Source organism: Nannospalax galili, unplaced genomic scaffold (assembly GCF_000622305.1).
Source record: "Nannospalax galili isolate Female #2095 unplaced genomic scaffold, S.galili_v1.0 scaffold1918, whole genome shotgun sequence".
In the NCBI taxonomy this organism is placed as follows: domain Eukaryota; kingdom Metazoa; phylum Chordata; class Mammalia; order Rodentia; family Spalacidae; genus Nannospalax; species Nannospalax galili.
In genome coordinates, this window is record NW_008340676.1 from 166,787 (window position 1) to 191,433 (window position 24,647).

The window sequence follows — 24,647 nt, forward strand, 5'->3', positions numbered from 1 at the left end:
GTTCTAGCATCCCCTCCATTCACAAAGTTCTGGGTGAGCCACTGCCTGCTGCTGATTTAGGGAAGCTCTAGGCAAGCTCACAACCTCTCTGAGTAGGAGGAGTGACAATCAGACAAGCATTTACCCCTTGGGGACCAGGCCTCACCTTCTGGTGGGCTTGGGGACATGGGCTCAGGTGGCCATGACAGTATAGAAGAGGGCAAGGTGTCCTCTGGAAACTTCTTGCAGAAACCCACCTGCAAAGCACTATTAGAATGCGTCTCTGTCAGAGATTCTTTGGGACAGCCCATTTTCCTGTGCTATTACCTGTCTGAGAAGTTTTCATTTCCTTTAGGAAAGAGAGAGGCAAGCTTTCAGGCCAGAAGCCTGGGGTGTATTGTGTGGTTCTAATTCCCTCAGGCAGAAGACCAGAGATCAGAGATGTTTGGACTTCTACCGGGCTTTGGTCCCAGGGTTATTCTGTCTCCCAAGTCTCTCTGAAAGTAAAGAATGGCCCACACTGGAAATGCTGAGCCAGCCTTCTGTGGGGAGGGCCCCCAAGCTCCCCACCATCTCTCAGGAGTGCTGAGAACCATCATGAGAGCTACTCCAGGCCCACACGTAACTAACTGTCAACAGCCGTATAACAAATATGAAAAACTATATTGTATGAAAATCACTTTTGCTAAATGTCTATCTTAGTCCAAGCAACAGTACGCATCATAGGATGCAAGGCGTCCTCTGGAAACTTCTTGCAGAAACCCACCCGCAAAGCACTACTAGAATGTGTCTCTGAAGAGAAGATTCTTTGGGACAGCCCATTTTCCTGTGCTAGCAAGTCTAGCTAGTGCCTATTTAGAAAGACGGGCCAGATGTGGTGGTACATGTCTGTGACCCCAGCATTTGAGAGATAAGAGGTAGAAGGATCAGAGGTTCAAGGCCATCCTTGGCCATTTAGTAAGTTCCAAGGCTAGACTGGACTACATGCATTGGTCAAAACATAGTTTTGCAAAGAGGGAAATGCAAACTTTCATGGGGCCAGGTTATGGGCAGATGTGAAAACCAAGGGTGAAGGGACCCTATGATTTACCTCATCAATTGGTTCAGAATAGACTTAGGTTTAAGTGCACCTGACCTTAGGTTACCCAGTAGTTGCTAGAAAAACCTGGCCTGTCCTTTTTGGTTACCTACTAGTGCCTGATAACCCTCCAGTACCAGGGTCTTCCTCATGTGACTTTAGTCCTAGGGCTAGTGTAATACATTCACTTCTCCCATGGGGAACAGCCAATTTTTACAGTTCTAACTGTAAAACTGACATCTAGTTCAGGGGTGACTGGTAAAGATGGAGTCTGCCTGGATTTTGTTTGAGACAGGGTCTGTGGAGTCCAAGCAAGCCTAGAATTTGCTCTATAAAGCAGACTGACCTCAAACCCAGCCTTTTTATTGTTCTTATTATTTTTGTTTTTTTGGGTTTTTGAGACAGGGTTTCACTATACAGCCCTAGCTGGCCTTGAACTCAAAGATCAGCCTGTGTGTCTCCTGAGTCTTGGGATTAAAGGTGTATGCCACTATGCCCAAGCCTAGCCTTTAATTTTTATTACTTTTATTTTTTGAGACAGGGTCTCACTACATAGCCCTGGCTGGCCTGAAACTCACCACTTAGATCAGCCTGGCCTAGAACTCAGATCTACCTCTGCCTTCTGAAATTAAAGGCATGCACCACCATATCTGAGCCAGTCTTTTATCTTTAAAGCACTTTACAATGAATGCTGAACATTCAGAAAGGCAGGCATCCTGGAGTCTGACACCTCAGCTCAAGAAAGAACCTTCACCTTCCTGCACCATGCATCAAGCCCAAGGCTAAGCCACCAGCTAGTAAACCCCAAGTAACCTCAATATAAGCTAATAAGATTAGCTTCTTGCTTGGCATGCTCTGGGTCCCTCCTCATCTGGGGACCTGTCGTGCTAAGCCAGCAGGTTTACAGCTTAGCTGGGGCGGTGGTGGACCAGAGCAATTAGTGATTCTCATTCACTAGTGGGGAAAAAGAGTTCCTGAGGGCAGTGTCATGAGCAGGACTGTGTGCAGTGCTAGATAAGTCAAGGCAAGGAGCAACGGATGGACACCTCCCCAGCTTTCAAATGAGAGGCGACTGGCTACAGAGGGGGTCAGTGTGACACAAGGGACAGCTCACAGCCATTCAGTCGAGGGAAATGAAAGTTTGCGTCTACACAATAACCCCATACATGAATGTCTGTAGTGGAAATCATGGATGGTCACCACGAATCACGGTGGCCTTTACTCAGTGGCTGCGTAAACACCTGAATAGTGGAATGCCAGCAACCAGAGGAGTCATGTAGTGACTTTCAAATGAGTTCTTTTTACATTTTTATTTCTGAGACAGTCTCATGTATTCCAGGTCCCGAACTTGATGTGCATCTGAGCGACCTTGAACTCCCAATCTTCCTGCCTCCTGTAATCCACTTTGGGATTACAGGTGTCTGTTACCATGTCTGGTTTATGCAGTGCTAGAGAGCTCACCCAGGGTATTGTGCTGTTAGGAAAGCACTCAGAGCTACATCCTCCAGCCCAAAATGTGTTCTTAGAGAAGCAGACTGGGAAGGCAAGTGAGGTAACCTTCTGGAAAGGGCACAGGACAGAGCAGTGGGAGCCAGGGTTCAGGGCAGGGGGAAGACTCACTACAAAGGGGCATGAAGGAACTTATGTCAATTATGAATTTGTTAAAATGTATAAACTCTGTATTCTAAAAAGGGTTACTCTTGCTGTTTGTAAAATATACCTTGAGCTAGGAGCCAGAGGTGGCTTAAAGAGCCTTGGAACTGAAGGTGGGTAGTCAGCAGGGGGCAGCACTCATGAGCAGGAGGTGGGGAATCCCAGTGGAGAGCCTGGAGAACCTCAGTTCAGTTTGATGCTTTCCTTGCAAGAGGGTTCTGAGCATCACAGAAGTCTTGTAGGCAATGGACAGTAAGATAGGGCTTCCTTCCAATACACATTCCAAAAGCCAAAGGTGTCTGGTGAACATGTAAGAACAAAGTCCTAGAGATAGGCAGGGCTAGGCCAAGGTGAGTTCACATCTGGGGGTGGGTCTCATGGAGCCCTGCTTCCCAGCAAGCCCAGTTTCTAGCCCACAGACAATGGATATCGACTGAAATATGGACTGTGCTTTCCTGGGAAGGTCAACATGGCCTGGCTTGTGGTTGTAACGGACACTAATAGTTTAAGCCTCTTAAATTTCGGCTAATATTGATGTCCCACTTTTGGAACAAGGTGATATGGGGACCTCCGTTGAATTGCTGGAGTGTGGAACATAACAAAGATATAGGCCAATCCAATGTAATGTCAACACCTAAAGCATTTATTTGACTATCTTAAAACTTTTTACATATGATACATTCCAAATTTTACAAGTTGTCCACAGATATTAAAGTTATAGCCAACTTATTAAACATACATGATTTTCCCTGATATGGAAGGCATGTTATATAAACATTTCTACAACAAACAGAAAACATGCGAAACAAATTGTGAAGGTAAGCTGCTTTGATCGTGGAAGAAGATGACCATCTTAACATGAATAAACGAACAGTGTGCAAGTTGCAAGTTTCATGGAAATTGCCCAAAATGCTGACATTCTATGAATGGAACCCAGGGCTACCCTCTGTTAATTCCTGTGGTATCAGGCCTGAAAGCTGAAATGTCATTATGACTTGTGAAGATGTTTACAGCTTACTTAGATGGAGAAGTCTGCACACATGATTTTTTTTTTTGGGGGGGGGTAGGGGGTAGGGGGTACCAGGATTGAGCCAAGGGCCTTGCCCATGCTGGGCAAGTGTTGCTCTCATGATTTCAAGTTTCAACATCGTGAACACAAGGTGGAAAGCCAAAAAACATCTGAACTGAAAGCTAAGCAAACTGCATGTGTCAAAGGTCAAAATCAGTTATGTCATCTACAGCCCAAACAATCAGACTGTGTCAAGAAAAAGACTAGAAAAAGGAACAGCCTGGATTCTGATTTGGACTTCCAATGATGCATCATTTTAGCTACTTGAGTCTGTCTCATGAAGGGTTAACTGAAGTCAGTCCTTTGAAGAGGTGGTGGCTCTTCCACACATGATCCTGGAGAACTGTACTTGTGTATACTTCTAGGTTCTGTAGACTGGGCACTGCTGAGTGGAACAGAACTGGAGAATGCAATTCAAAAGGCCAAGTTAAAGGATCACTGGCACTGGTTAGAAAAGCCAAGAGCATCTTACTGTTCATTTGCCCCTCAGCCCCACCTTGGAGACCAGGGTCCACCCCTCTACTGAATCTGCTGTCACTCTGCATGTATGCAAGCTCTCTGCACATGAATCAAGAGTAGGCATGAGGTGTGTCAGTGCCGATACTACTATGTGGCTACCGCTCTGGGAAGGCACCTCTTAGTAAGAACAGGATCTAAAAAGAATAAAGAGCTTGGGTGCAGACTGTCTGAGGATTACCAGGTGAGCCAGCGGCTAAGCAGCGAAACATCTAACCCAGGAGATGCTGGGTGGGGAGAGGAACCTCAAAACACAGAGTGTTCACTTTTGAGACAAGGTTTGATATAGTCCAGGGTGGTCTTGAACTCCTGATCCTCCTGCCTCAGCCTCCTGAGAGATGGGATTACAGGCGTGCACCACACTCGCAGCTGAGGGTGCCAGCGTCCGATCCAAGCTGCGCAGAGAACAGTCTCAGTTTAGCCTCTGTGTGATCAGAGAATGTTACCATCTGAAAAATTAGAAGATTCTTGAAGTTTTCAAAAAGCCCTTTAATTTAACATTTCTCTCAAAGCCAAAAGTCTTGACAAAAACAAAAAACAAAAAACCCCCCAAAAAACAAAAAACCCAACCCTCTATAGCCGTGGAAAGCCAACCAACACTCTACACCACTCCTCTCTTGGTGCTTCTGCAGGGGTGTCCCTGACCCTCTCAGGAGATGGACAGAAGGGGATCCCATCGTCAAATTCAACCGCTCTTCTCTTAGAGGTAAGGTCCCGTCAGCAGGTGAACAGCACCCGTCTCAGTCTGAGGCGCTGAGGCACTGGGAAGTACGATCCCGACACAGCACTGGAATGCCTTCTGCCTCTGCTCAGTCAGTGCCAGCTCAGGTGCAACAGTCGGTGATGTGAAATGGCTCAGGCTACTGCAGGTCGGCACAGGCCGACTCAGAGGAGCTAAGCTCCAGCCTAGAATGGGCAGCTCCTCCTTGGATCTGAAAGCCCAGACAACAGATGAGGGGACACAGCAACAAAATGTGATGCGAGAAAATCTGCTGGAAAATGATTTTCTTCAGTCCCTGGAGCCAGAAACTAGAAAAATAAAACTGGGAGGAAAAGCTTAAATAAAGAATTTATTTCAAGATAAATTCAGCTGAACTTATTTCCCATTGTCTTTCTTGAAAAGCCAACTGGGTTACAAAACTCAAGTTCATGTTTTTGGTGGAGGAGGGTTATAAATGCTGCCAGTCGATGCCAACCAGGGTCTGGTTGGCCTCCTGCGCGTGTCCGATCTCCTCCGTGATGCTGTGCTGCTGCCAGAGCTTCTGGATCTTCTTGAACTGCTCTTTGCACAAATGCAAAGGATTTCCCCGTCTGGAAAGAAGCCGCTTGTCACTCACACGCACTGCTTACTCGTCATTATGCCCCACCCTTCCTGTTCAGACCCCAGGCTCTGTAGCTTTGCTGAGGGCAGCTGGCACAGGTACAGGCTGAGAAGCACCTCAGCTCCACATCCCCAGAGCCAGCTCAGGGAACAAGGGCAGGGAGCGGGAAGTCTGGGGTAGAGGCTAGAACACTCACCGTGGGACAGGAGAGGGTGAGAGAACGGCAGGGCTGACATGTTCTTCAGCTTGCTGACCCCGTCAGCCCTAAGCCTCAGTACACGACTGCTGGGTCTAATGTAATCCCAAGTGCAGGCCTCACTGGGTGCCCCCATGGGCCCAGGGCCTACACCCCATGCAGACTGTACAGCTGCTCTCCTTATGGGAACTGGGGCCCTTCTGGTAGGGCCCACACTCCTCAGGAAGGCAGGAGGAACCATCACCTGGTGGCCTACGGCTCAGCCCTGCACTCAAGTCTCTGCTTAGGCTTTCCAGGCTTCCAGTCTTGGCTATTTCAAGCCTGGACAGTCATATCTACATTAAAGCTTCTGTATCCTTTGGCCAAAGAAATCGCCTGAAAGCAGCTCTGTAACAGTGAACTGCCTGTGCTTAGCTCAGAATGGACTAAGAGCTCAAAGCAGGAGTGACTGAGCCTCAGGCACCACTGTGTCTGCTCAGTGTGAACTAAGTCTTTGTTCATTAAAAAAAAAAAAAATTATAATTTTAAATTAAATGCATGAGTGTTCTGCCTGCATGTATGTAAGTGTACCTGTGTTGTGCAGTGCCTGCAGAAGTTAAAAGAGGGCCTTGGAACCCCTGGAACTGGAGTTCTGGATGGTTGTTAGCCTCCATATAGGTGCTGGGAATTGAATCTTGGGTCTTTTGCAAGAGCAGCCAGTGCTCTGAACCACTGAGCCATCTCCCTAGCCCCCAATTTTTTAAATTTTATGTGTGTACTTCACCTGCATGTATGTAGGTGCACCATGTGCATGCAATACCCACAGAAGTCAGAAGGTGGTAGTAGATCTCCTGGAATGGGAGTTGTTAGATGTCATGTGGGTGCTGGGAACTGAAACAGGGTCCTCTGCAAGAGCAATCAGTACTCTTAACCACTGAATGATCTCTTGAGTCGTTATTTATTGTTACTGTTATTTTTTTATTTTTATTTTTTAGTTTTTTTTGGTCTTTTTGAGACAGGGTCTCCCTGTAGCCCCAGCTGTCCTGGAACTCACTATGTAGACCAGGCTGGCCTTGAACTCACAGAGATCCGCCTGCCTCTGCCTCCCTAGTGCTGGGATTAAAGGTGTGCACCGCTACACCTGGCTCTTATTTTTATTTTATGTGTATGAGTGTATTGCCTGCATGTATGTGAGTGCGTCTGTCATCCAATACCCAGGGAGGTCAGAAGAGGGCATTGAATCCCCTGGAACTGGAGTTACAGATGGTTGTTAGCTGCCATGTGGTGCTGGGAATTGAACCCGGGTCTTTTTCAAGAGCAGCTAGTGTTCTTAACCACTGACCCATCTCTCCAGCCCCCTACTGTTATTTTTAAACGTTACTTATTATCCTGCGCATGATGTGTGGGTGTGCGGACCACAGTGTGCATATGTGTAGAGTCAGTTTTCTTCTGTCCTTTGCATAGGGTTTCTGTAACTCAAAGTCAGGTTGCCAGCTTGTCTATCAAGTGCCTTTACCTGCTGAGCGGTCTAGCTGGCCCTTTTATTTATGACTTGAACATAAAACAATTTCTTTTTTGATGTGTGAAGTGTATGCTTGTGTGCATTCACCTAATTATTTTTTAATATTTTATTTATTTCAAAAATTTATTATTTTTATTTTATGTGTACGAATGTATTGCCTGCATGTATTTGAGTGCACCCATGCCGTGCAATGCCACAGTGGTCAGACAAGGACTTCAGATTCCTCTGTAACTGGAGTTAAAAGATAGTTCATAGCCACCATGTGAGTGCCGGGAATTGAACCTGGGTCCTCTGCAAGAGCAGTCAGTGCTCTGAACTGCTGAGCCATCTCTCCAGCCCCAACATCCACCTAATTTTTGAGACAGGATCTTTTCACTGAACTTGGAGCTTGCCATTTCTGCTAGGCAGGCTGGTTGGTGAGCTGGGGGAGTCAGAGGTTTCTGCCTCCTGCACTGGGGTGATAGATGCTGGCAGTTATACCATGCTTCTGATGTCAGGCTAGGGATCCAGCTCAAGTCCTCAAGCTTGTGCACTCAGTCTTCTTCCCAGCCCTTTAAACAATTTAAAATTTGTGTGTGTGTGTGTGTGCGTGCGTGCGAGAGAGAGCGAGCGAGCAAACACACATGTGGCTGTCAGAGGTCAACCTCAGAGTCTTCTTTCAGTCATTTCCCACCTTAGCTCACTGATCTGGCTAGGCTTGGCTGGCCAGCAAGTCCCAAGGATCCTCCTGTCTCCCCAGTACCAAGATTATACCACCATGCCAGCATTTTTCTGTGGGTTCTGGGATCAAACTCAGGCCCTCATGTTGCATGGCAAGCACTTTACTGACTGAGCCACCTCTCCAGCTCTCACGGCATTCCCAAGGTGGGAAATGAACACCAAAGCAGGTGGCCAGGTGTCCTCTTAGGAAAGAGCTCACAGACAACACAGCCGCCTCCAACCACAACCAGCCCCCAAGGTGGACTTCAGAGCTGCTCGGCTCATATGTTTACCATTCAGAGAAGGGCCCTGACTTGAATCAGTCCCTTAAGCCCCAGGCTGGGTTTTTACCTGAGGCCCTGGTCAGTCTCCCCGTAGTCATCAAGGTAAGGAGGAGAATAAAAACAGCCTTTGGTTTTGCCAGCTAAAAATAGCACCTGACATTCCCGTACTCTGTGGAGAGATCAGTTATATATTTAAACAAGTAGCCAAGATTTGGATTCAGCTCCAAATGGAATGAGGTCTTATAAAAAAATATACAGAACTCAGGGTTAGAAGAACTAGCATCCACAGCCAAGATAGGCTTAGAAGTGGCAACCTGCCTGCCCAGGTTCAGTGTTAACTATGACTGCAACGTCATCAGTAACACACTGCAGATCCACACAGTGACCCTTTCCAGTAGAATGACAGGATCCAAGAATGGCATTTTAAAAACTGAAGTGCGAGGAGAGACAGCTAACTTCTAAATATGAAACAGGTGCTGATCGTAATCACTATGAGGAAATTATTCGTTTAGAAAAAAAAGGGCACAACAGATGCTAAGTGCTTGTTTGAGCACGCACCACATGCCAGCCCATGGTTCTGAGCACAGGTAAGATCTAATAGCACCTTGATACAACAGAAGAACAGTTCAGTTTTTTGTTTTATGTATATTGCTTGCATTTATGTAAGTGCACCCCTCTTCTTGTGCAATGCCCACAGAGGTCGGAAGAGGGCACCAGATCCCCTAGAACTGGAGTTACAGGCAGCTGGGAGATGCCACTTGGGTGCTGGGAACTGAACCTGGGTCCTCTGCAAGAGCAGTATGTGCTCTTAACTGCTGAACCATCTTTCCAGCCCCTGAAGGAATAGTTTTAACTGGATTTGTGGAGGAAGTCAGGGTCAGCTGGACATCCCACATCAACCTGAAGAACAGACCCCTCAGCTGCTAGTCGGGCTGATGATGGCGGAAGAACCCAAAGAGTTGGCAAGAGCCAAAAATGAACAGCGAGAACAGATCCTTGTGCTCATCGGCAATAAGCAGCAGCTCAGGGGTTTCCAAAGTTTCATCAATGTTGTCATTTCTTATGTCAGCACCTACCACGCAGAGGTAAAGCTGGCAAGACCCCAGCAGGCTCTTACCTTAGGAAGATGCCGGCCCCAGAGCCGCAGGAGTAGGTGTGAGCTGTGCAGGCCCCAACGTCCTCCCCCTCCAGCTCGGTCTGACAGCAGTAACTCTGGGAGCAGAGGAGACTTCCACACACCAGGCACAGTGTTGGGGCTCTGCTCTTATCGCCACCTGATTTGGGACACCTGCACAGATACAGACAACAGGTCACTACTGCTGAGGTGTGGCTGAAGGACTGAGGGTTGAAAACCACCCTGGAAAATAAGCTCACAATATTAAGTGACCCGTGTTGGGATACCCGCATACCCACAAAAACCATGTACTAGAAACCCCAAGGAATCAACAACTGGAGAAGAGATAGTAAGATTGTCACACACACACAAAAGTAAAATTGCTATAGTGAGGCAGTGAAATACCACAGAGCAGTGAAAAGCAATGACTCAGAGTTCTATGGTCACACAGACAGATCTCAGACATAACATGCAATAATGTGCGTACATGCGGATACATGCAAAGCCAGTTAAATGAAGCCAAGATGTGCAGGGGAATGTGATGCTTAGGTACGGAGGCTATGTAGCATCTAGAAGCTCAGCACGCTGCTTGGAGGAGTGACCGTCTGTAGGGGATGGAGGAAAGGCAGAGAAGATGCCCAGAGCACCAACCGTCCAGGTAATGCCTCATTTCTTATGACTGGTTTACGCTGCCTACACATCAAATGCTTAGTAACATACTGAAAATTACAAAGTGCTCTTCTTAATGTGCGATTATTAGTTAGAAAATCAAGTCATCTCCTACTCCATGTCCCCATCTGTGCTTCTACCATGAGGTCATGGAGGCTATCACAGGTTTCTCTCACCCAAGAAAAACACAGAGCCACCACCTCAGTAGTGGGCACACTCAACGCTCAACACTCAACAGAAAAACTTACGAGAAATTGGATGCTTGGTTAATGAGGCTGCTGTAATCCTCTGGAAGGTCTATTAATCTGTTAGATCCTCTTGGGTAGCTACAAAAGTTAAAAAGTCAAAGAACTCAGTTGACATGAGGCCAAGTTTTCATGACAGGGTAACTCTTGGCTTAGTCACAACAAACCAAGGGAAACTCAATCTGAGCCAATGATGGCCTGCCACTGCAGGGTGTAAGTCAAAGGAAAGCAAAGGTGTTCTCATCTCTGACATGAGCAGGCCTGGAGGACAGCGGGGAGTGACCCCTCCCTCAATCAGCACCCTGGAGAACCAGGACTAGAAACTATAGGAATGATGACTGGTCAGAGGGACACCACCAGAGTGAGTTTCCAGCCCTGGGTGGAGACATGATCTTCTGAACCCGAAAAGTCATTAACAGATATCTAAGCCCCTAAGATTACTTTCTAGCTGCAGACTCTGGTACAGAGTGAGATGCAGCATTATCTCCTCTCAGAGGTAATTCAAATGGGCCTGTCAATCACTGGGGCAGGAAAACACCATTCAGGGAAAGCTGTCTGTTCCAGAGACTTCAGAAATAGTGTAAAGTGTGCCTAAAATGCAGGTGAGTGCAGTCGCCCCTTCAGCCATTGCTCACTCTCACCCGAGTGTACCATTTGACTGTCAGAAACTATCTTTGGCTGGAGAGATGGCTCAGTGGCCAAAGGCACTTGCCACCAAGCCTGATAACCTGAGTTTAAAGAATCCTCATGGTAGAAGAGAACAGACTCCTCCCTGATCTACACACACACTACAGCATGCACGCACCCATATGTATGTGGACACTCACACGCAAGAAAATAAAAATGTAAAAAACCAACAACTCAGCTCTATTTTCTATACTGTGCTGTAATCTTCCCAGGGAGATCATAGGGACTTGGGGAGCTGAGGAGAGTGTGGACTGAGATCCTCTAACAGTGTCTCAAGTTTCAGGTTTTTTACTTGAAGAGCTCAGAGTAAGGGACAGGGGCAGCAGTGCTGGTCCTTTGTTACTGGCCCCATTTTAGCAAAAGTTCATAGTATAGAAAGAAGGGGAGGAGCAGAGGAGGACACTCACTAGGGTTGATCTTCAGGAGGGGTGAGTTGGAAGACAGAAGGCACTAGAAGAATACATACACTTTCCTCGGATTAGAGAGACTCAGTTGTGTTGATTCCATGACTCAAGCAAACTCAGAAGTTGAGGTTCAGGGCTGACTTTCAGTGTGAGGTATCCCCCACCCCAACTGCCCACCCAGCACTGGGAATGTATGTGGCCTTTCACTCCTTTATCTACAGAGAGCCAAGCATGGCCTCCCACTGTAGGGAATACTTTAGATAGCACCTGCCAATCATACCATGATCAATCTGAATTTAAGGAGGAACATACATGCGAAGACCTCAACTTCAGAAAAACCTCACCTCTTGGGTGGTGGAATTTATATTTTGAAAAAGTCTCCTACAGTATTCTGATGTATTCTTTAAGAACTATTGTGCCATGGGACAGTTGTGGTACATACCTTTGATCCCAGCACTCAGGAGGCAGAGGCAGGCAGATCTCTGTGATTTGAGGCCAGCCTGGTCTACATAGCGAATTCCAGGCCAGCTGGGGCCAGGGAGACCCTGTCTCAACACCAGAACCACACTAAACCAAACCAAACCAAATCAAACCAAACCCGACAACAACACTACCGCACTGCTGCAGGGTTGAGGTTGGTGATATTTAACCATTTCTGACTTGTGAAAACTGGATTTGCATAAGGTCACACTCATGAAATTTGGGTGTGATCATTTCTGGACACATAAAGGCAACAGATAATCTCCAGTGTTCTGATTACTCTGGAGGGATGAACTCAAAAGAGAACCATGCAGGCAGGGAGCAATGATAAACAGAGGCACACTCCACAGACCCAGTGGTCAACTGATGTACAGATGAGGATAAAAAGCACAAGAATAACTGGCCATGATCTGACAGTCAAGATAGAGGCTGTACTGCTGAAACATTTCTTCCTGCCCTATATGACCATCACAATGGCAGAGATCGCTTTGGTGACCCAGAGAACACATTGGTCTCACATGTAACCACAGTGACATAAGAGACACACAGGGAAGCCAGGTCTGCACTAATGATGAGGTGGCTATTAACATCCTTTCAGAGAAGGAGAGGTGGAGAGGTTCACCAGAGCCCTCCTGGCTTGAAGCTGTCCATGGTCCTGGGGTCAGGGGTGCTCAAGTATCCAGGAGCAGAAAGTTGACTGGGGTTGGGACTCCAATGATGCAGCTCTCCTGAGTGGCTGCCTGTGCTGGGTGGGATTTTCAGTGAAGCAGCTGCCTGTACCCAGGCTCTTGCCGTATAACCCCTTACCCAAGCTCCTACATAGAATCACAATACTCATTGGTTCACCAAGCTGGACTTGGATGGAACCATTTCTTTGGTCTGTTGGGGCCTATCTGGGGTGAAGCAGTGACACACAAGAGATGCCAAGCACATGGGCCCTCATCATGCCTTATTTATTTATTTATTTATTTATTTATTTGTCTTTTGGAGTCAGGGGGTCTCCCTGTAGCCCTGGCTGGCCTCAGTCTTACAGAAGTCGATCTGCATCTGCCTCCGGAAAGCTGGGATTAAAGTTGTGTGCCCATGCCCGGCCACCATTCTTGATATTTTTGAATAATTTGAAATTGTCCATTAAAAAAAAGACAGAAAAATAGAAAAACAAAGTTAAGGAAAACCAAGATAGAGGGCTAAATTTATTTTTTTGGCTTTTTGATACCGGGTCTCCCTGTAGCCCCAGCTGGCTTGGAACTCACTATGTAGACCAGGGTGGCCTCGAACTCACAGAGATCCTCATGCCGCTACCTCCTGAGTGCTGGGATTAAAGGTGACTGCCAAGAGCTACATTTTAAAAAGCATCTTTTCCTCCAAAATATATTTATTTTTGTTACTGTTTCCTCTTCCTCTACTGAGAGCAAGGCAGTGCGCCTATGCTCTTACATCTGACCCGCACATTCTCAGCAGCTGAGGGCAGAACGCTACCTTCTTAAAGTCACTGAGTCTAAGGACACAGTGCCGAAGCAGCAGAGGCGCAGCACATGTGGCATTCTGACCACCCACGTGTTCGGCTTCCCCCAACTCACCTTACTGCACCTCTTTCACTGGTTAGGAATCTCCTCACTTCACTGTTACAGCACCAACTTTAAGGCAAGCAGAAAGGGAAAAACTATTTTTATTTTTTGAGACAGGGTCTCATTCTGTCCCCCAGGCTGAATTTCAGCTCCCAATTCCTCTGTCCAGCTTTCTGAGTGCTGAGATACTTGGCTTTTCAGACTTAAAAAAAAACTGTGGTAAAATCTAGGTAAGACTGTTTAAACCACTTTTTTTTTTTTTTTTTTTTTTTTTTTTTTTTTTTTTTAAAAAAAAAAAAAAAAGAGGACGATATGATTCGCTATGGAGACCAGACTGGCCTCGAACTCCTAGAGATCCACCTGCCACTGCCTCCCAAGTGCTGGGATTAAAGGCATGCGCCACACAGCTGGGGCTACAGGGAGACCCTGTCTCAAAAAGACCAAAAAAAAAAAAAATTATTATTTTTATTTTATGTGTATGAGTGTATTGCCTGCATGTATGTGAGTGCACCCATGTCGTGCAATGCTGCAGAGGTCAGAAGAGGGCTTCTGATTTCCCTGGAACTGAAGTCACGGATGGTTCGTAGCTGCCATATGGGTGCTGGGAATCGAACTTGGGTCCTCTGCAAGAGCAGTTAGTGCTCTTAACTGCTGAGCCATCTCTCCAGCCTGTTTTAACCACTTAAAAAAAAAAATTTGGAAATTTTTATTTTATGTGTCTGAGTGTATTGCCTACATATGTATAGTAAGTGCACCTGAGCCGTGCAATGCCTGCAGAGGTTAGAAGAGGGCATCGGATACCCTGGAATTGGAGTTATGGACAGTTGTTAGCCACTATGTGGGTGGCTAGGAATTGAACCTGTTCCTCTGTAAGAGAAGTCTGTGCTCTTAACTGCTGAGCCATCTCGCCAGCCCCATTTTAACCACTTTTAATCTAACATTCTGTGGCACTCAGCACTCACACTGTCCCAACCACCAACCATCCCCATAGCTTTCTCTACTTGCCTAACTGAACCTCTGTCCCATGAAATGCTAACTCTCTCCCTCAGTTCCTGATCTGTTTAACTCTCAAACTTATGAATGTGACTACTCAGGCACTTCATTAACAAGCAGTCACACAATACTGTCTTTAGTCTTTTTGTGTAAGACTCGGTCTTGCAATGTGTAGCCCTAGCTAGCCTAGAACTTGCTGTATATACCATGCTGGCTCTGAACTTATGACCATTCACTTGTCTCAGCCTCCTGAGCACTAGAATTACAGACTAATTACCATGACTGAATTAATTTTTATTTTTACTCTGTGTGTGTGTGTGTGTGTGTGTGTGTGCGTGTGTGTGTTTAACTGTAGGACTGGCATGTATTTATATATTTTGGATATTAATCTCAACACATATATGGTTTAGAACTCAGTCATTAACCTTACCTGACTGAAAGGTCAATTCTTTTAGATTTCAATTTTCTTAAATATGAAGTGATGCTATTGGACTGGACATCCTTATAGGTTCTTTTGTTTGTTTTTTGTCTTTTTGAGACAGGGCCTCCCTGTAGCCACAGCTGTCCTGGATCTCACTATGTAGACCAGGCTGGCCTTGAACTCACAGAGAGTTGCCTGCCTCTGCCTCCCGAGTGCTGGGATTAAAGGCACCACCACGCCCGGCCCTTATAGGTTCTTTTAGCTTTACAAATTGAGGAAACAGGGCTGGGCATGGTGGAGCACACCTGTAATCCCAGCATTCAGGAGGCCAAGTAAGGAGCTCTCAAGTTTGAGGCCAGCCTGGGCTATATAACCAGATACTGTCTCAACAACAACAACAAAAAAAAAACAACAAAAAAACCCCACAATACCACACACAACTATGGAAACAGAGTCTGTAGCAAATCAGTTCCTATTAAGGAAATAAACATTTCTATCAATAATCCTTTTCCATGCAAATCTGCTTCCTGAGCATGGTAAAAATCTTACCCCAAAGCCAAATCCTTTGTTAAAATGTCCTAGTTCTTCCCCCCGCCCACCGCCCCGGTCTTTTTGAGATAGGGTCTTCCTGTAGCCCCAGCTGGCCTGGAACCACTATGTAGACCAAGTTGGCTTCCAAGTGACAGAGCTCCACCTGCTTCTGCCTCAGGAGTGATGGGACTAAAGGGTGCCACTACACCTGGCAAATGTCCTAATTCTTGAAGCTTGGACTGTATGTGCTGAATTCTATCAGGCTTGGCCATGGAGGAATTTGAAATGTGGGGAACATTTCCAGCTTATCCAGTATACACACATTACCTTTCAACCAGAGAGTTCATGATCTCACTGTTTTCTTGAAAAAGGCAAACAAGGTTGGTCGGCAGGGAAAGATAGCTGCATAAATGTTCAAAGTGGCTTGTTCCAGGAGCTGTAGACAGAGAAGCAAAGGACACATGAGCACCCCAAGTACCTCCTGTGTGGCCAGAAGCCATAGCACAGCTTCATTTTTTTTCCAAGTAGGATAAGAGTTCAAATCTGCTACATCTATAACTTGTAGGGGATCATGGAAAACACCAGAACACCATGGAAGAAATGGAGTCACAAGACCCCTAACCTGCACAGTTCCTTGGTGCCTCAGCTTCACCCTTTGCAGCTTACTGCATAGGCTGACTGTGAACATGAAATAAACAATTCATGGGCTCTTAGCTATCGTGACCAGTGCCAGCACTGTCAGAGCAGTCACCACGAAGCTGGCCGCCCCTGCTTCTATCAGATGAATCAGAGTAGAACCAGTAAGAGACCTGGGACAAGCAAACCATGAAATTTTGATACTCTGAATTTAAAACACTTTTTATGTGTATGAGTGCTTTTCTACATGTATGTAAGTGCTGTGCATGTAATGCCAGTGGAGGTCATAAAAGGGTGTTAGAGCCCCTGGAACTGGAATTACAGATGGTTGTTTGCTGCCATGTAAATGCTGGGAACTAGACCTGGGTCCTCTGTGAGAACAGCCAGTGCTCTTAACCACTGAACCATCTCTCCAGCCCATCTCTTCCAAATTTTAATATCATTTAAGTTAAAAATCACTTAAAATGGCCAGGCATGGTGGTGCACTCCTTTAATACCAGCGCCAGGGAGGCAGAGGCAGGTGGATCTCTGTGAGTTTGAGGCCAGCCTGGTCTACCTAGTAAGTTCCAGGAGAGCTGGGGCTACAGGAAGATCCTGTCTCAAAAAAAGACAAAAATCACTTAAAATTGGGCTCTATATGACTTGGCAGTAAAGGTACTTGCCACCTGATGACCCGAGTGCAACCCTTGGAACACATATTGTGGAAAGAGAAAACCAACTCCCTTAGGTTGTCTTCTAACTTCCACGTGCACACACATGCAAAAACAAACGAAAAAAAAAACTAAAAATCACTTAAAATGTTTAGTCTTCAGTTTTTTAAAATCTGCAGAACCTAGTTTATGAGTAATATATAAATTGAACAATTTAATATCTGAAAGGAAAACTAAGAACTGTATGAGACCTGGCGCACTTTGTCAACGTAAGGACATTTACACAGATGTTCTAACAGCTGTGACTCCCAGAACTGCAGATGAAGAGCTGGTGAGCTCCCAGATACGCAGCTGGAGCACTGCTCTCCAGAGGCAACTGGCTACACTCCAACCATGTAATCAGACTGGATTTGTTTCTTGAAGCACTAGGGAACTGAGCCTAGTACCTTCAGCATGCCAGGCAAGTGCTACCACTGAGCTATACCCCAGCCAGCTTTTAAAGTTTGCAAGGAATCTTTATTCTAAATGCCTGGAGCAGATGACTACAAAGATTTCCCACATTTTGAAAGAAACAAGAAGTTACCTTGAAGGTCTGGTGGGGATGGGACGCCATTTAGATAATGAAAAAATAAAGCAGAACACTTGAGGAACGGCAGGATCCCAGCCCGGACACTCTTCCACAGATGCCAGCCTGAAGGCGCTTCTTTCAAGGCACTGAAGAGAGATGAAAGATGCTTGTGAGAAGTGGGAAGAGACAGTCATGGCAGTTAAAGGGCAGTGTTGTATAGGGAGGGTTGATGCTCAACTGACATTTGGAATTGATGACATCATGGTTATGGGAGTGGGTTAAAGGCTAGTGGTAGCCTTAACTATTAGGGGATGTCAAGTGCAAATAGTGATAACAGTCTCTAATGCTGTTACAGAAATTTACATAAGTAATGGAGCCACAAAGAGAAAACAAACCTGAGCAGTTATTCTAGCATCTTTTTTGTTTTTTTGGTTGGTTGTTTTTTTGACAGGGTCTCCCTAGTCACAGCCCACCTGGAAGTCACAATGTGAACCAGGGTGGCCTTGATCTGGCATAGATCCACTTGCCTCTGCCTTCCAAGGGCTGGGATTAAAGGCACATGCCACCATGCCCAGCATCTACCATTCTAGCATCTTCTACCACATACAGTATTCTAGTAACCAGTCTCCAAGCTAATCTGTTTTACACAGCTGTAACTATATAAAGTTTAAAAAACTCACATGCTATCTTGAACATACTATAGGCCATAATTTTTTTTTTTTTTTGCGAGATAGGGCTTCCCTGTAGCCACAGCTGGCCTGGAACTCACTATGTAGACTGGGCTGGCCTGGATCTCAGAGATATGCTGCCTTTGCTTCTTGAGCGCTAGGATTAAAGGCATGTACCACCATGCTCGGCTTATATGAACCCGGGTCTTCTGCAAGAACAGCCAATGCTCTTAACTGCCGAGCCATTTCTCCAGTCTGTATACCATGATTTTTAATATACTCATTATATTTTAAAATTCATCAGCTACACCAACACCAAACTATTCCCCCACACAAGTATTTAGATTAACTTCAGTTCTTTGCTGGTATAAATAACAGGGCTGTTTAAACACCCATAGTTTTTCTCTATGTTGGATTACTTCTTCTTTTTTTTTTTTTTTTTTTTGGTCTTTTTGTGACAGGGTCTCCCTATAGCCCCAGCTATCCTGGAACTCCTATCTGCAGACCAGGCTGGCCTTGAACTCACAGAGATCTGCCTGCCTCTGCCTCCCGAGTGCTGGGATTAAAGGCATGCACCACCACACCCGGCTGCTTCTTCTTTTTTAAAATTAATTAATTTTTAAATTTTATGTGTATGTGTGTATTGCTGCATGTAGGTAAGTGCACCCGTGTCGTGCAATGCCTGCGGAGGTCAGAAGAGGCTGTTGGATGCCCTGGGACTGAAGTTATGGACAGTTGTTAGCTGCCATGTGAGTGTTGGGATTCAAACCCGGGTCTTCTGGAAGAACAACCAGTGTTCTTAACCACTGAGCCATCTCTACAGCCCCTGGATTACTTCTTTAGTGTACTCAGGTAACTTAAGTCACTGAACAAGCATTCTGTGTATGTGTCTGAAGTGTATCCCAACTTGTGTGTGGGTGTGCATGCTTGTGCGTGCTCGCAGAGGCCAGAGGATTTCGGGTGACCCATGCTATCATTCGCCACCTTATTCCTTTGAGATAGGGTCTCTCACTGATCCTGGAGATTCATGAGCTGCCAGAAGTCCCAGCTCTCCTCCTGCCTCCCCCTGACTCGTGACAGCACTGGGTTACAGGTGCTTGCACAGCCATACCTGGTTTTTAAGTGGTCCTGGGATTAAGAGGTCCCCAGGCCCTCGTGTTCGCATAGGAAGCACTCTTACTGACTGGGCCATTTCTTCAGCCCCAGAACAGACTTTTTTTTTTTTTGAGACAGGGTCTCCCTGTAGCCCGAGCTGTCCTAGAACTCACTATGTAGACCAGGCTGGCCTTGAACTCACAGAGATCTACCTGCCTCTGCCTCCCAAGTGCTGGGACTACAGGCGTGTACCACCACGCCTGGCCAGAACAGACATTTTTATAGGTTCTTCAGCATACCGTTAAAAATCTACATGAGACCACTGTACAGACCAGAATGACTCCAAGAATGTGTGCTTTTCTAGTAATTTCACTTTATATATTTTAGAAAGGCAACTTTCAGAGTCCATCTGTCCACTAGTCAGTGCCAGATGCTCTGAGCAAAGGAAGGGCTCACAGGCCAATGAGCTTGGGAGGCTCAGCATCTCAGCACCTTCTGAGAGACTCTAGTCACATCAGGTGCACCATCAGCCCTTCTTTTAAAACATATGGTGCATGCCTTTAATCCCAGAACTTAGGAGGCAGAGGCAGACAGATCTCTGTGGGTTCAAGCCCAGCCTGGTCTATATAGTGAGTTCCAGGCCAGCTGGGGCTACAGGAAGATCCTGTGTGCTGGATAGATTTAGTGTCAACTTGACACACCTGGGTTGAGGGAGCCTCAATTTGGGAATTGACTCCATAGGGCGGGCCTGTGGCCATGTCTGTGGGGCATCTTCTTGATTCTTGAGTGATGTGGGAGGGCCCAGCCCACTGTGGGTAGTGCCACCCCTGGGCAGGTGGACCTGTGTTGCATAACAAAGCAGGCTAAGCAGAGGTCAGGGGAGCAAGTCAGTCAGCAGCATTCCTCCATGGCCTGTGCTCCAGCTCCTGCCTCCAGGTTTCACTGAGTTCCTACCTTGGGCTCCCTGATCAATTGTGACCTGGGAGATGTAAGACAAATAAACCCTTTCCTCCCCAAGTTGGTAGTGGTCAGAGTGTTTTGTCACAGCAATGGAGAAACAAGCTAGAACACCCTGTCTCAAAACAAAAACAAAAACAAAAAAACAAAAAACTAAAACACATGTCAATATGCAGCAATTTCTGGTAATGAACAAGTCAATTCCTCTCTACTGCTGATGCCTACTGACCCCTACATAGCAATTGCAGTGTCCACCACACATGATAAAGATCTCACCTTCCAGTACACTGCTGAAGTGTTTTGTGCAAAGAAAGAACTGCTAATTCTTCTTCACCAGTGGGATTTTCTTGATCCATGCCATCTTCTTCTGAAAGAAAAGGAAATATTAGTTCTCCTATTTTCCTACTGTGTGGTCAAAAGGTCTGCTGACACTCAAAACAGTCATATACTCACAAATAACAAAACTTCCCTACACACATATAGTTGTTGATTTTCAAGTGTACACACAGTATCTGACCAAGGAGCTGCCACCATGCTGTGGGTAGAATAAGCTAAATATATCATCTTAAAATGTTTCAAAAACAGGATGCTTGAATGCAAAAACACAGCTACAGTGAACTCACTGAGATACAAACATTAAGTTAAAACAAAACTGGCATTTTAAAACAAAATAAGGCTTAACTTCTATGCTATTTAAAAAAGCAAAAATACTTACATTGCTGAGGGATTTTAACAGGACAAAGAAACTTAATTCAAAATTAATTTTTAAAAGATTTGTTATTTTTATGTGTATGAATGTTTTGTCTGCATGTATGTAAGTGCACCACATGCGTGCAATGCCTGAAGAGACCAGAAGAGGGCATTAGCTCCACTGGAACTGGAGTTACAGACAGTTGTTAGCTGTCACATGGGTGCTGGGAACTGAACCTGGATCCTCTGTATGAGCAACAAGTGTTCTTAACTGCTGAGCCATCTCTCTAGCACCTAATTTGAAACTTTTTACATGAATCGGGAAAAAACAAGTAATTTAACAGTAGTTTATATATAATCCTCACCCAAACATCTTTTCCTCTAAGACTTGTTTGTTTTAAGCTGAGAAAACTCAAGGTCAAGGAGCTGACAAAAACGGGGGCAAGGGCAGGAGTTACCTGTACATGAGGTAAGTAAGATTTGTACGATGTGTGCCATGGTAACCAGATGGAAAATGTGCAGGTCTCCGGTGCCGAGGCTGATCCCTGAAAAATCTTGACACTGCAGCGCAGGTAGAGCAAGCACCAAACCCACCTAGACACCAAACACAGCATGAGAGATGGGGACCCCTCCTCAGGCTTCTACTGTGATCCCTTCTGCTAAGCTATATTTGATAGGCCTTGAAGTCTTTTTTGAAGAGATCTTTCAACACTGGTGAAGAGGAATCACTGCCTTGCTCTGTTTCACACAGAACAGATCTGCTTTGGCTGTTCGTGTCTTAATAATTCAGAGGCCATGCTGGCCTGGATCTCATCATACCTAGTGCTGGGATTACAGGTGTGGGCCACTCTGCCTGGCCTAACTCTTGAAATCTCTTTGAGGAATGAACAATGGAGGAAGTATGGGTTTTGGACCAAATAAGGATAGAGATAAATCCTGCCTTCTTTTTTTATGAGCATTTAGAAAAATACCTCTGAGCTTCAACTTCCCTACTAGCAAATTAGGGACAGAAAGGAATTAAGTCCAAACGACTACAGCTGTCTGATAAAACAGAGAATGCACTACAGACAAGGGCTTTTTACAGGGGTTGTAATAGTCTAAGAAATATGAATGAGAAATGACAATAGGATTGTATGAAATTGAAAGCTTTCTATGGGCTGGCAAGATGGCTCAGCTGATAAATGTGTTTGCCACCAAGCCCACTGACCTGAGTTCCAGTCTTGTAACCTAATGACAGAAGGAGAGAACTGATTCCTTCAAGCTGTACTCTGATTTCCACACATATGCCATGGCACACATGTACCCATACACAAATATTAAAAAACAACCTTCTATACAGGAAAGGAAACAGCTAACAGGGAAGAGATGGCCGACAGATGGGAGAAAAATCGTTGCCAGCTATTTGCCAGAGGATTAATATCCATAATATACAAAGAACTCAAAAAAGTAAAGACCAAACCCCCCTGCAAATGAGCTGAATAGACAAGTTTCAAAACAAGAAGTACAAACACCATGAATACATGAAAAGATGTCCCACTCCCTCTGCCACCAGAGAAATCCACATCAAAATTACTTTGAGATTCCACCCTAGTCAGAATGGCTGTCAGCAAAACAAACAACACCACTGGGCATGGTGGCACATGCCTTTGATCCCAGCACTTGGGAGGCAGAAGCAGGTGGGTCTCTGTAAGACTGAGAGGCCAGTCTGGTCTACACAGCGAATTCCAGGCCAGTGTAGCATGACCCTGTCTCAAAAACAAAAAGAAAAAAAGAGAACAAACTGCAAACACTGGTGAGGATGTCGGGGAATAGGAGCCCTTGTACACTTGATGATAAAGTACACGAGTGTAAATTAGTAAGGCCACTGTAGAAATCAACATGGAGGCCTTTCCAACGCTGAAAACAGAACTACCTTAAGATGCAGCTGTACCAGTCCTAGCTATGTCCTGAAGGAGTCCAAGTCATCACATCACAGATGGCTTACACCCATGTTAATGAATGGATAGTCATAAGAGCCAAGCATGGAATCATCCTAGGTGTGTGTGAGTGGAGGAATGAAATAAAACGTGCTAAGCGGGCCAGCAAGACTGTTCAGTGCGAAGGCCCTTGCAGCCAAGCTGGATGACCTTAGTTTGATTTCCAGAACTCACACGGTAGAAAGAAAGACCTAACTTAAAAGTTGTTCTCGGACCTCCACATGCAGGCTGTGGTGAGTGTGCATGTATGTACACTCAGACACCATCACACACAGACACACTGAAGTTGAAAACAAAAAAGTAGAAGAGGAAAATGGGCTCTAATCACATATTGGAGTACTCAGCCATTAAGATGAATGAAATTGCATTGTTTGCAGGAAAACGGATAGAACTAGATATCTTAAATAAGTCAGACCTAGATAAATGTAGCATGTTTCTTCTCATATGTGGTATCTGGATTTAAAAGGCATAACAAAATATTAAACCAAGCTTGGTGGTACACCATTTAATCTCAGCACTTGGGAGGCAGAGGCTGGCGGAGCTCTTGAGTTCCAGGGCAGCCCAGTCTATATCACAGTGACCTCCGGGGCAGGGCTATAGAGCTCCTGTCTCAAAACAAAACAAGATATGACAGTAGGGGGGGACCAGGAAGTGGGAACAGGGTAACAGGGTGGTGAATACGATCAAACCACATCATGTCTATGTATGAAATGTCATAAAGAAACCCATTATTTTGTACAACGAATATATGCCAATTAAAAAAATGATAAAGGGGGAGGTTGTGTCTGCCACCTAGTAGGACTACAGGGCTGAACCTGCCCAGAGTTTCTAACAAGTGTGAACGCACTCGGAGGCTCACTGCCAGCACTCACGCTGCTGCTTTCACCTCTCAGTGCATTCAAGGCCCAGCGAGGCTAAGACCTTGGCTGCCAAGGAGGAAGGGTGCCAGGAGCCAAGGTCAAGCCTCAGTCAGGCTCAGGAGAAAAATCACAGACATGGCCAGAAGGAGTGGCTCCTCACTGCCTTTCTACTACCTGCCAAAGCCAAGGCGGAGTTAGGGCAGGATGAAGGGAGCAGAAAGCAAGTGTAACACTCACCAGTAAATGAAACATGTCGATGTCTAATATGCACGGGAGGTCTTTGTAGCTCTCATTAGGCACTAATGCTAGGGACGGAGAGAAATATTAGCACATTCTATCCACCAAGGTAAACCCAAAATGCATAAAACCCATCTTAACAGCAAGATAGGCACGCATTTGTGAGCTAGAGCTACATGAAAGACAAACAGTACCAGAATACTTCACTCACAATTGAGAGAAGCTATTCTGGTCTAAATAAAATTTCCAAGATGACAAGTTACTACAACCTACTGCCATAGAACACTCACATGCAAAAAGTTTACTGAAGTGTCCTTGGACCACAGGAAGTGATGCCACTGTCCAATGTGCTGCTGCAAATCTTGTTAGTGACCTAAGACAGTCATCCTAAGAGAAGGAAACCAACACAATTACCAATGAAAAGAGGTACAGTCATTTCTAGAAATCAACTTATAAAGAAAAACCATGTCAAGGTAAACCACAAACATTACTTTTTTAGTGTCCTCATAGACAGTGGGTTTTACTCGAGCAGAAATAAATGCTCAATTAACAACAAGAACAACAAAGAGATTTCAGATTCACTGTTTCCATTTTACCCACTCAGAAACTGAGTAAACTTACCAGCCTACAAGGCAAAGGACCAAGCACTGGCCTCTCTTCATCACTCAAAATTCTCTCTGTAGATTCAAAATAGTTAAGATGGTAAATTGGATGCTATGCCTATTATTATCATCATCATTATTATTATTTGTTCCAAGCCAGGCATGGTGGCACATGCCTTTAATCCCAGCACTCAGGAGGCAGAGGCAGGTGGATCTCGATCTCTGTGAGTTTGAGGCCACCCTGGTCTACATAGCAAGTTCCAGGCCAGCTGGGGCTACAGGGAGACCTTATCTCAAAA

General features: G+C 45.5%; 1 protein-coding gene across 1 annotated transcript in view; it reads right to left on the reverse strand.

Annotated features, from left to right (window-relative positions):
- Positions 1-3,332: 3,332 nt before the first annotated feature.
- Ubr2 (ubiquitin protein ligase E3 component n-recognin 2) overlaps positions 3,333-24,647 on the reverse strand; it is a gene marked incomplete at its 5' end in the record, with an annotated part of 73,374 nt that continues 52,059 nt past the window's right edge. Inside the window, 12 exon segments of the mRNA XM_008835757.3 lie at positions 3,333-5,606; positions 8,365-8,466; positions 9,415-9,585; positions 10,329-10,406; positions 13,477-13,533; positions 15,737-15,845; positions 17,279-17,409; positions 20,260-20,350; positions 21,132-21,267; positions 23,747-23,814; positions 24,037-24,133; positions 24,368-24,423. Coding sequence (XP_008833979.1) covers positions 5,465-5,606; positions 8,365-8,466; positions 9,415-9,585; positions 10,329-10,406; positions 13,477-13,533; positions 15,737-15,845; positions 17,279-17,409; positions 20,260-20,350; positions 21,132-21,267; positions 23,747-23,814; positions 24,037-24,133; positions 24,368-24,423 — 1,238 coding nt within the window.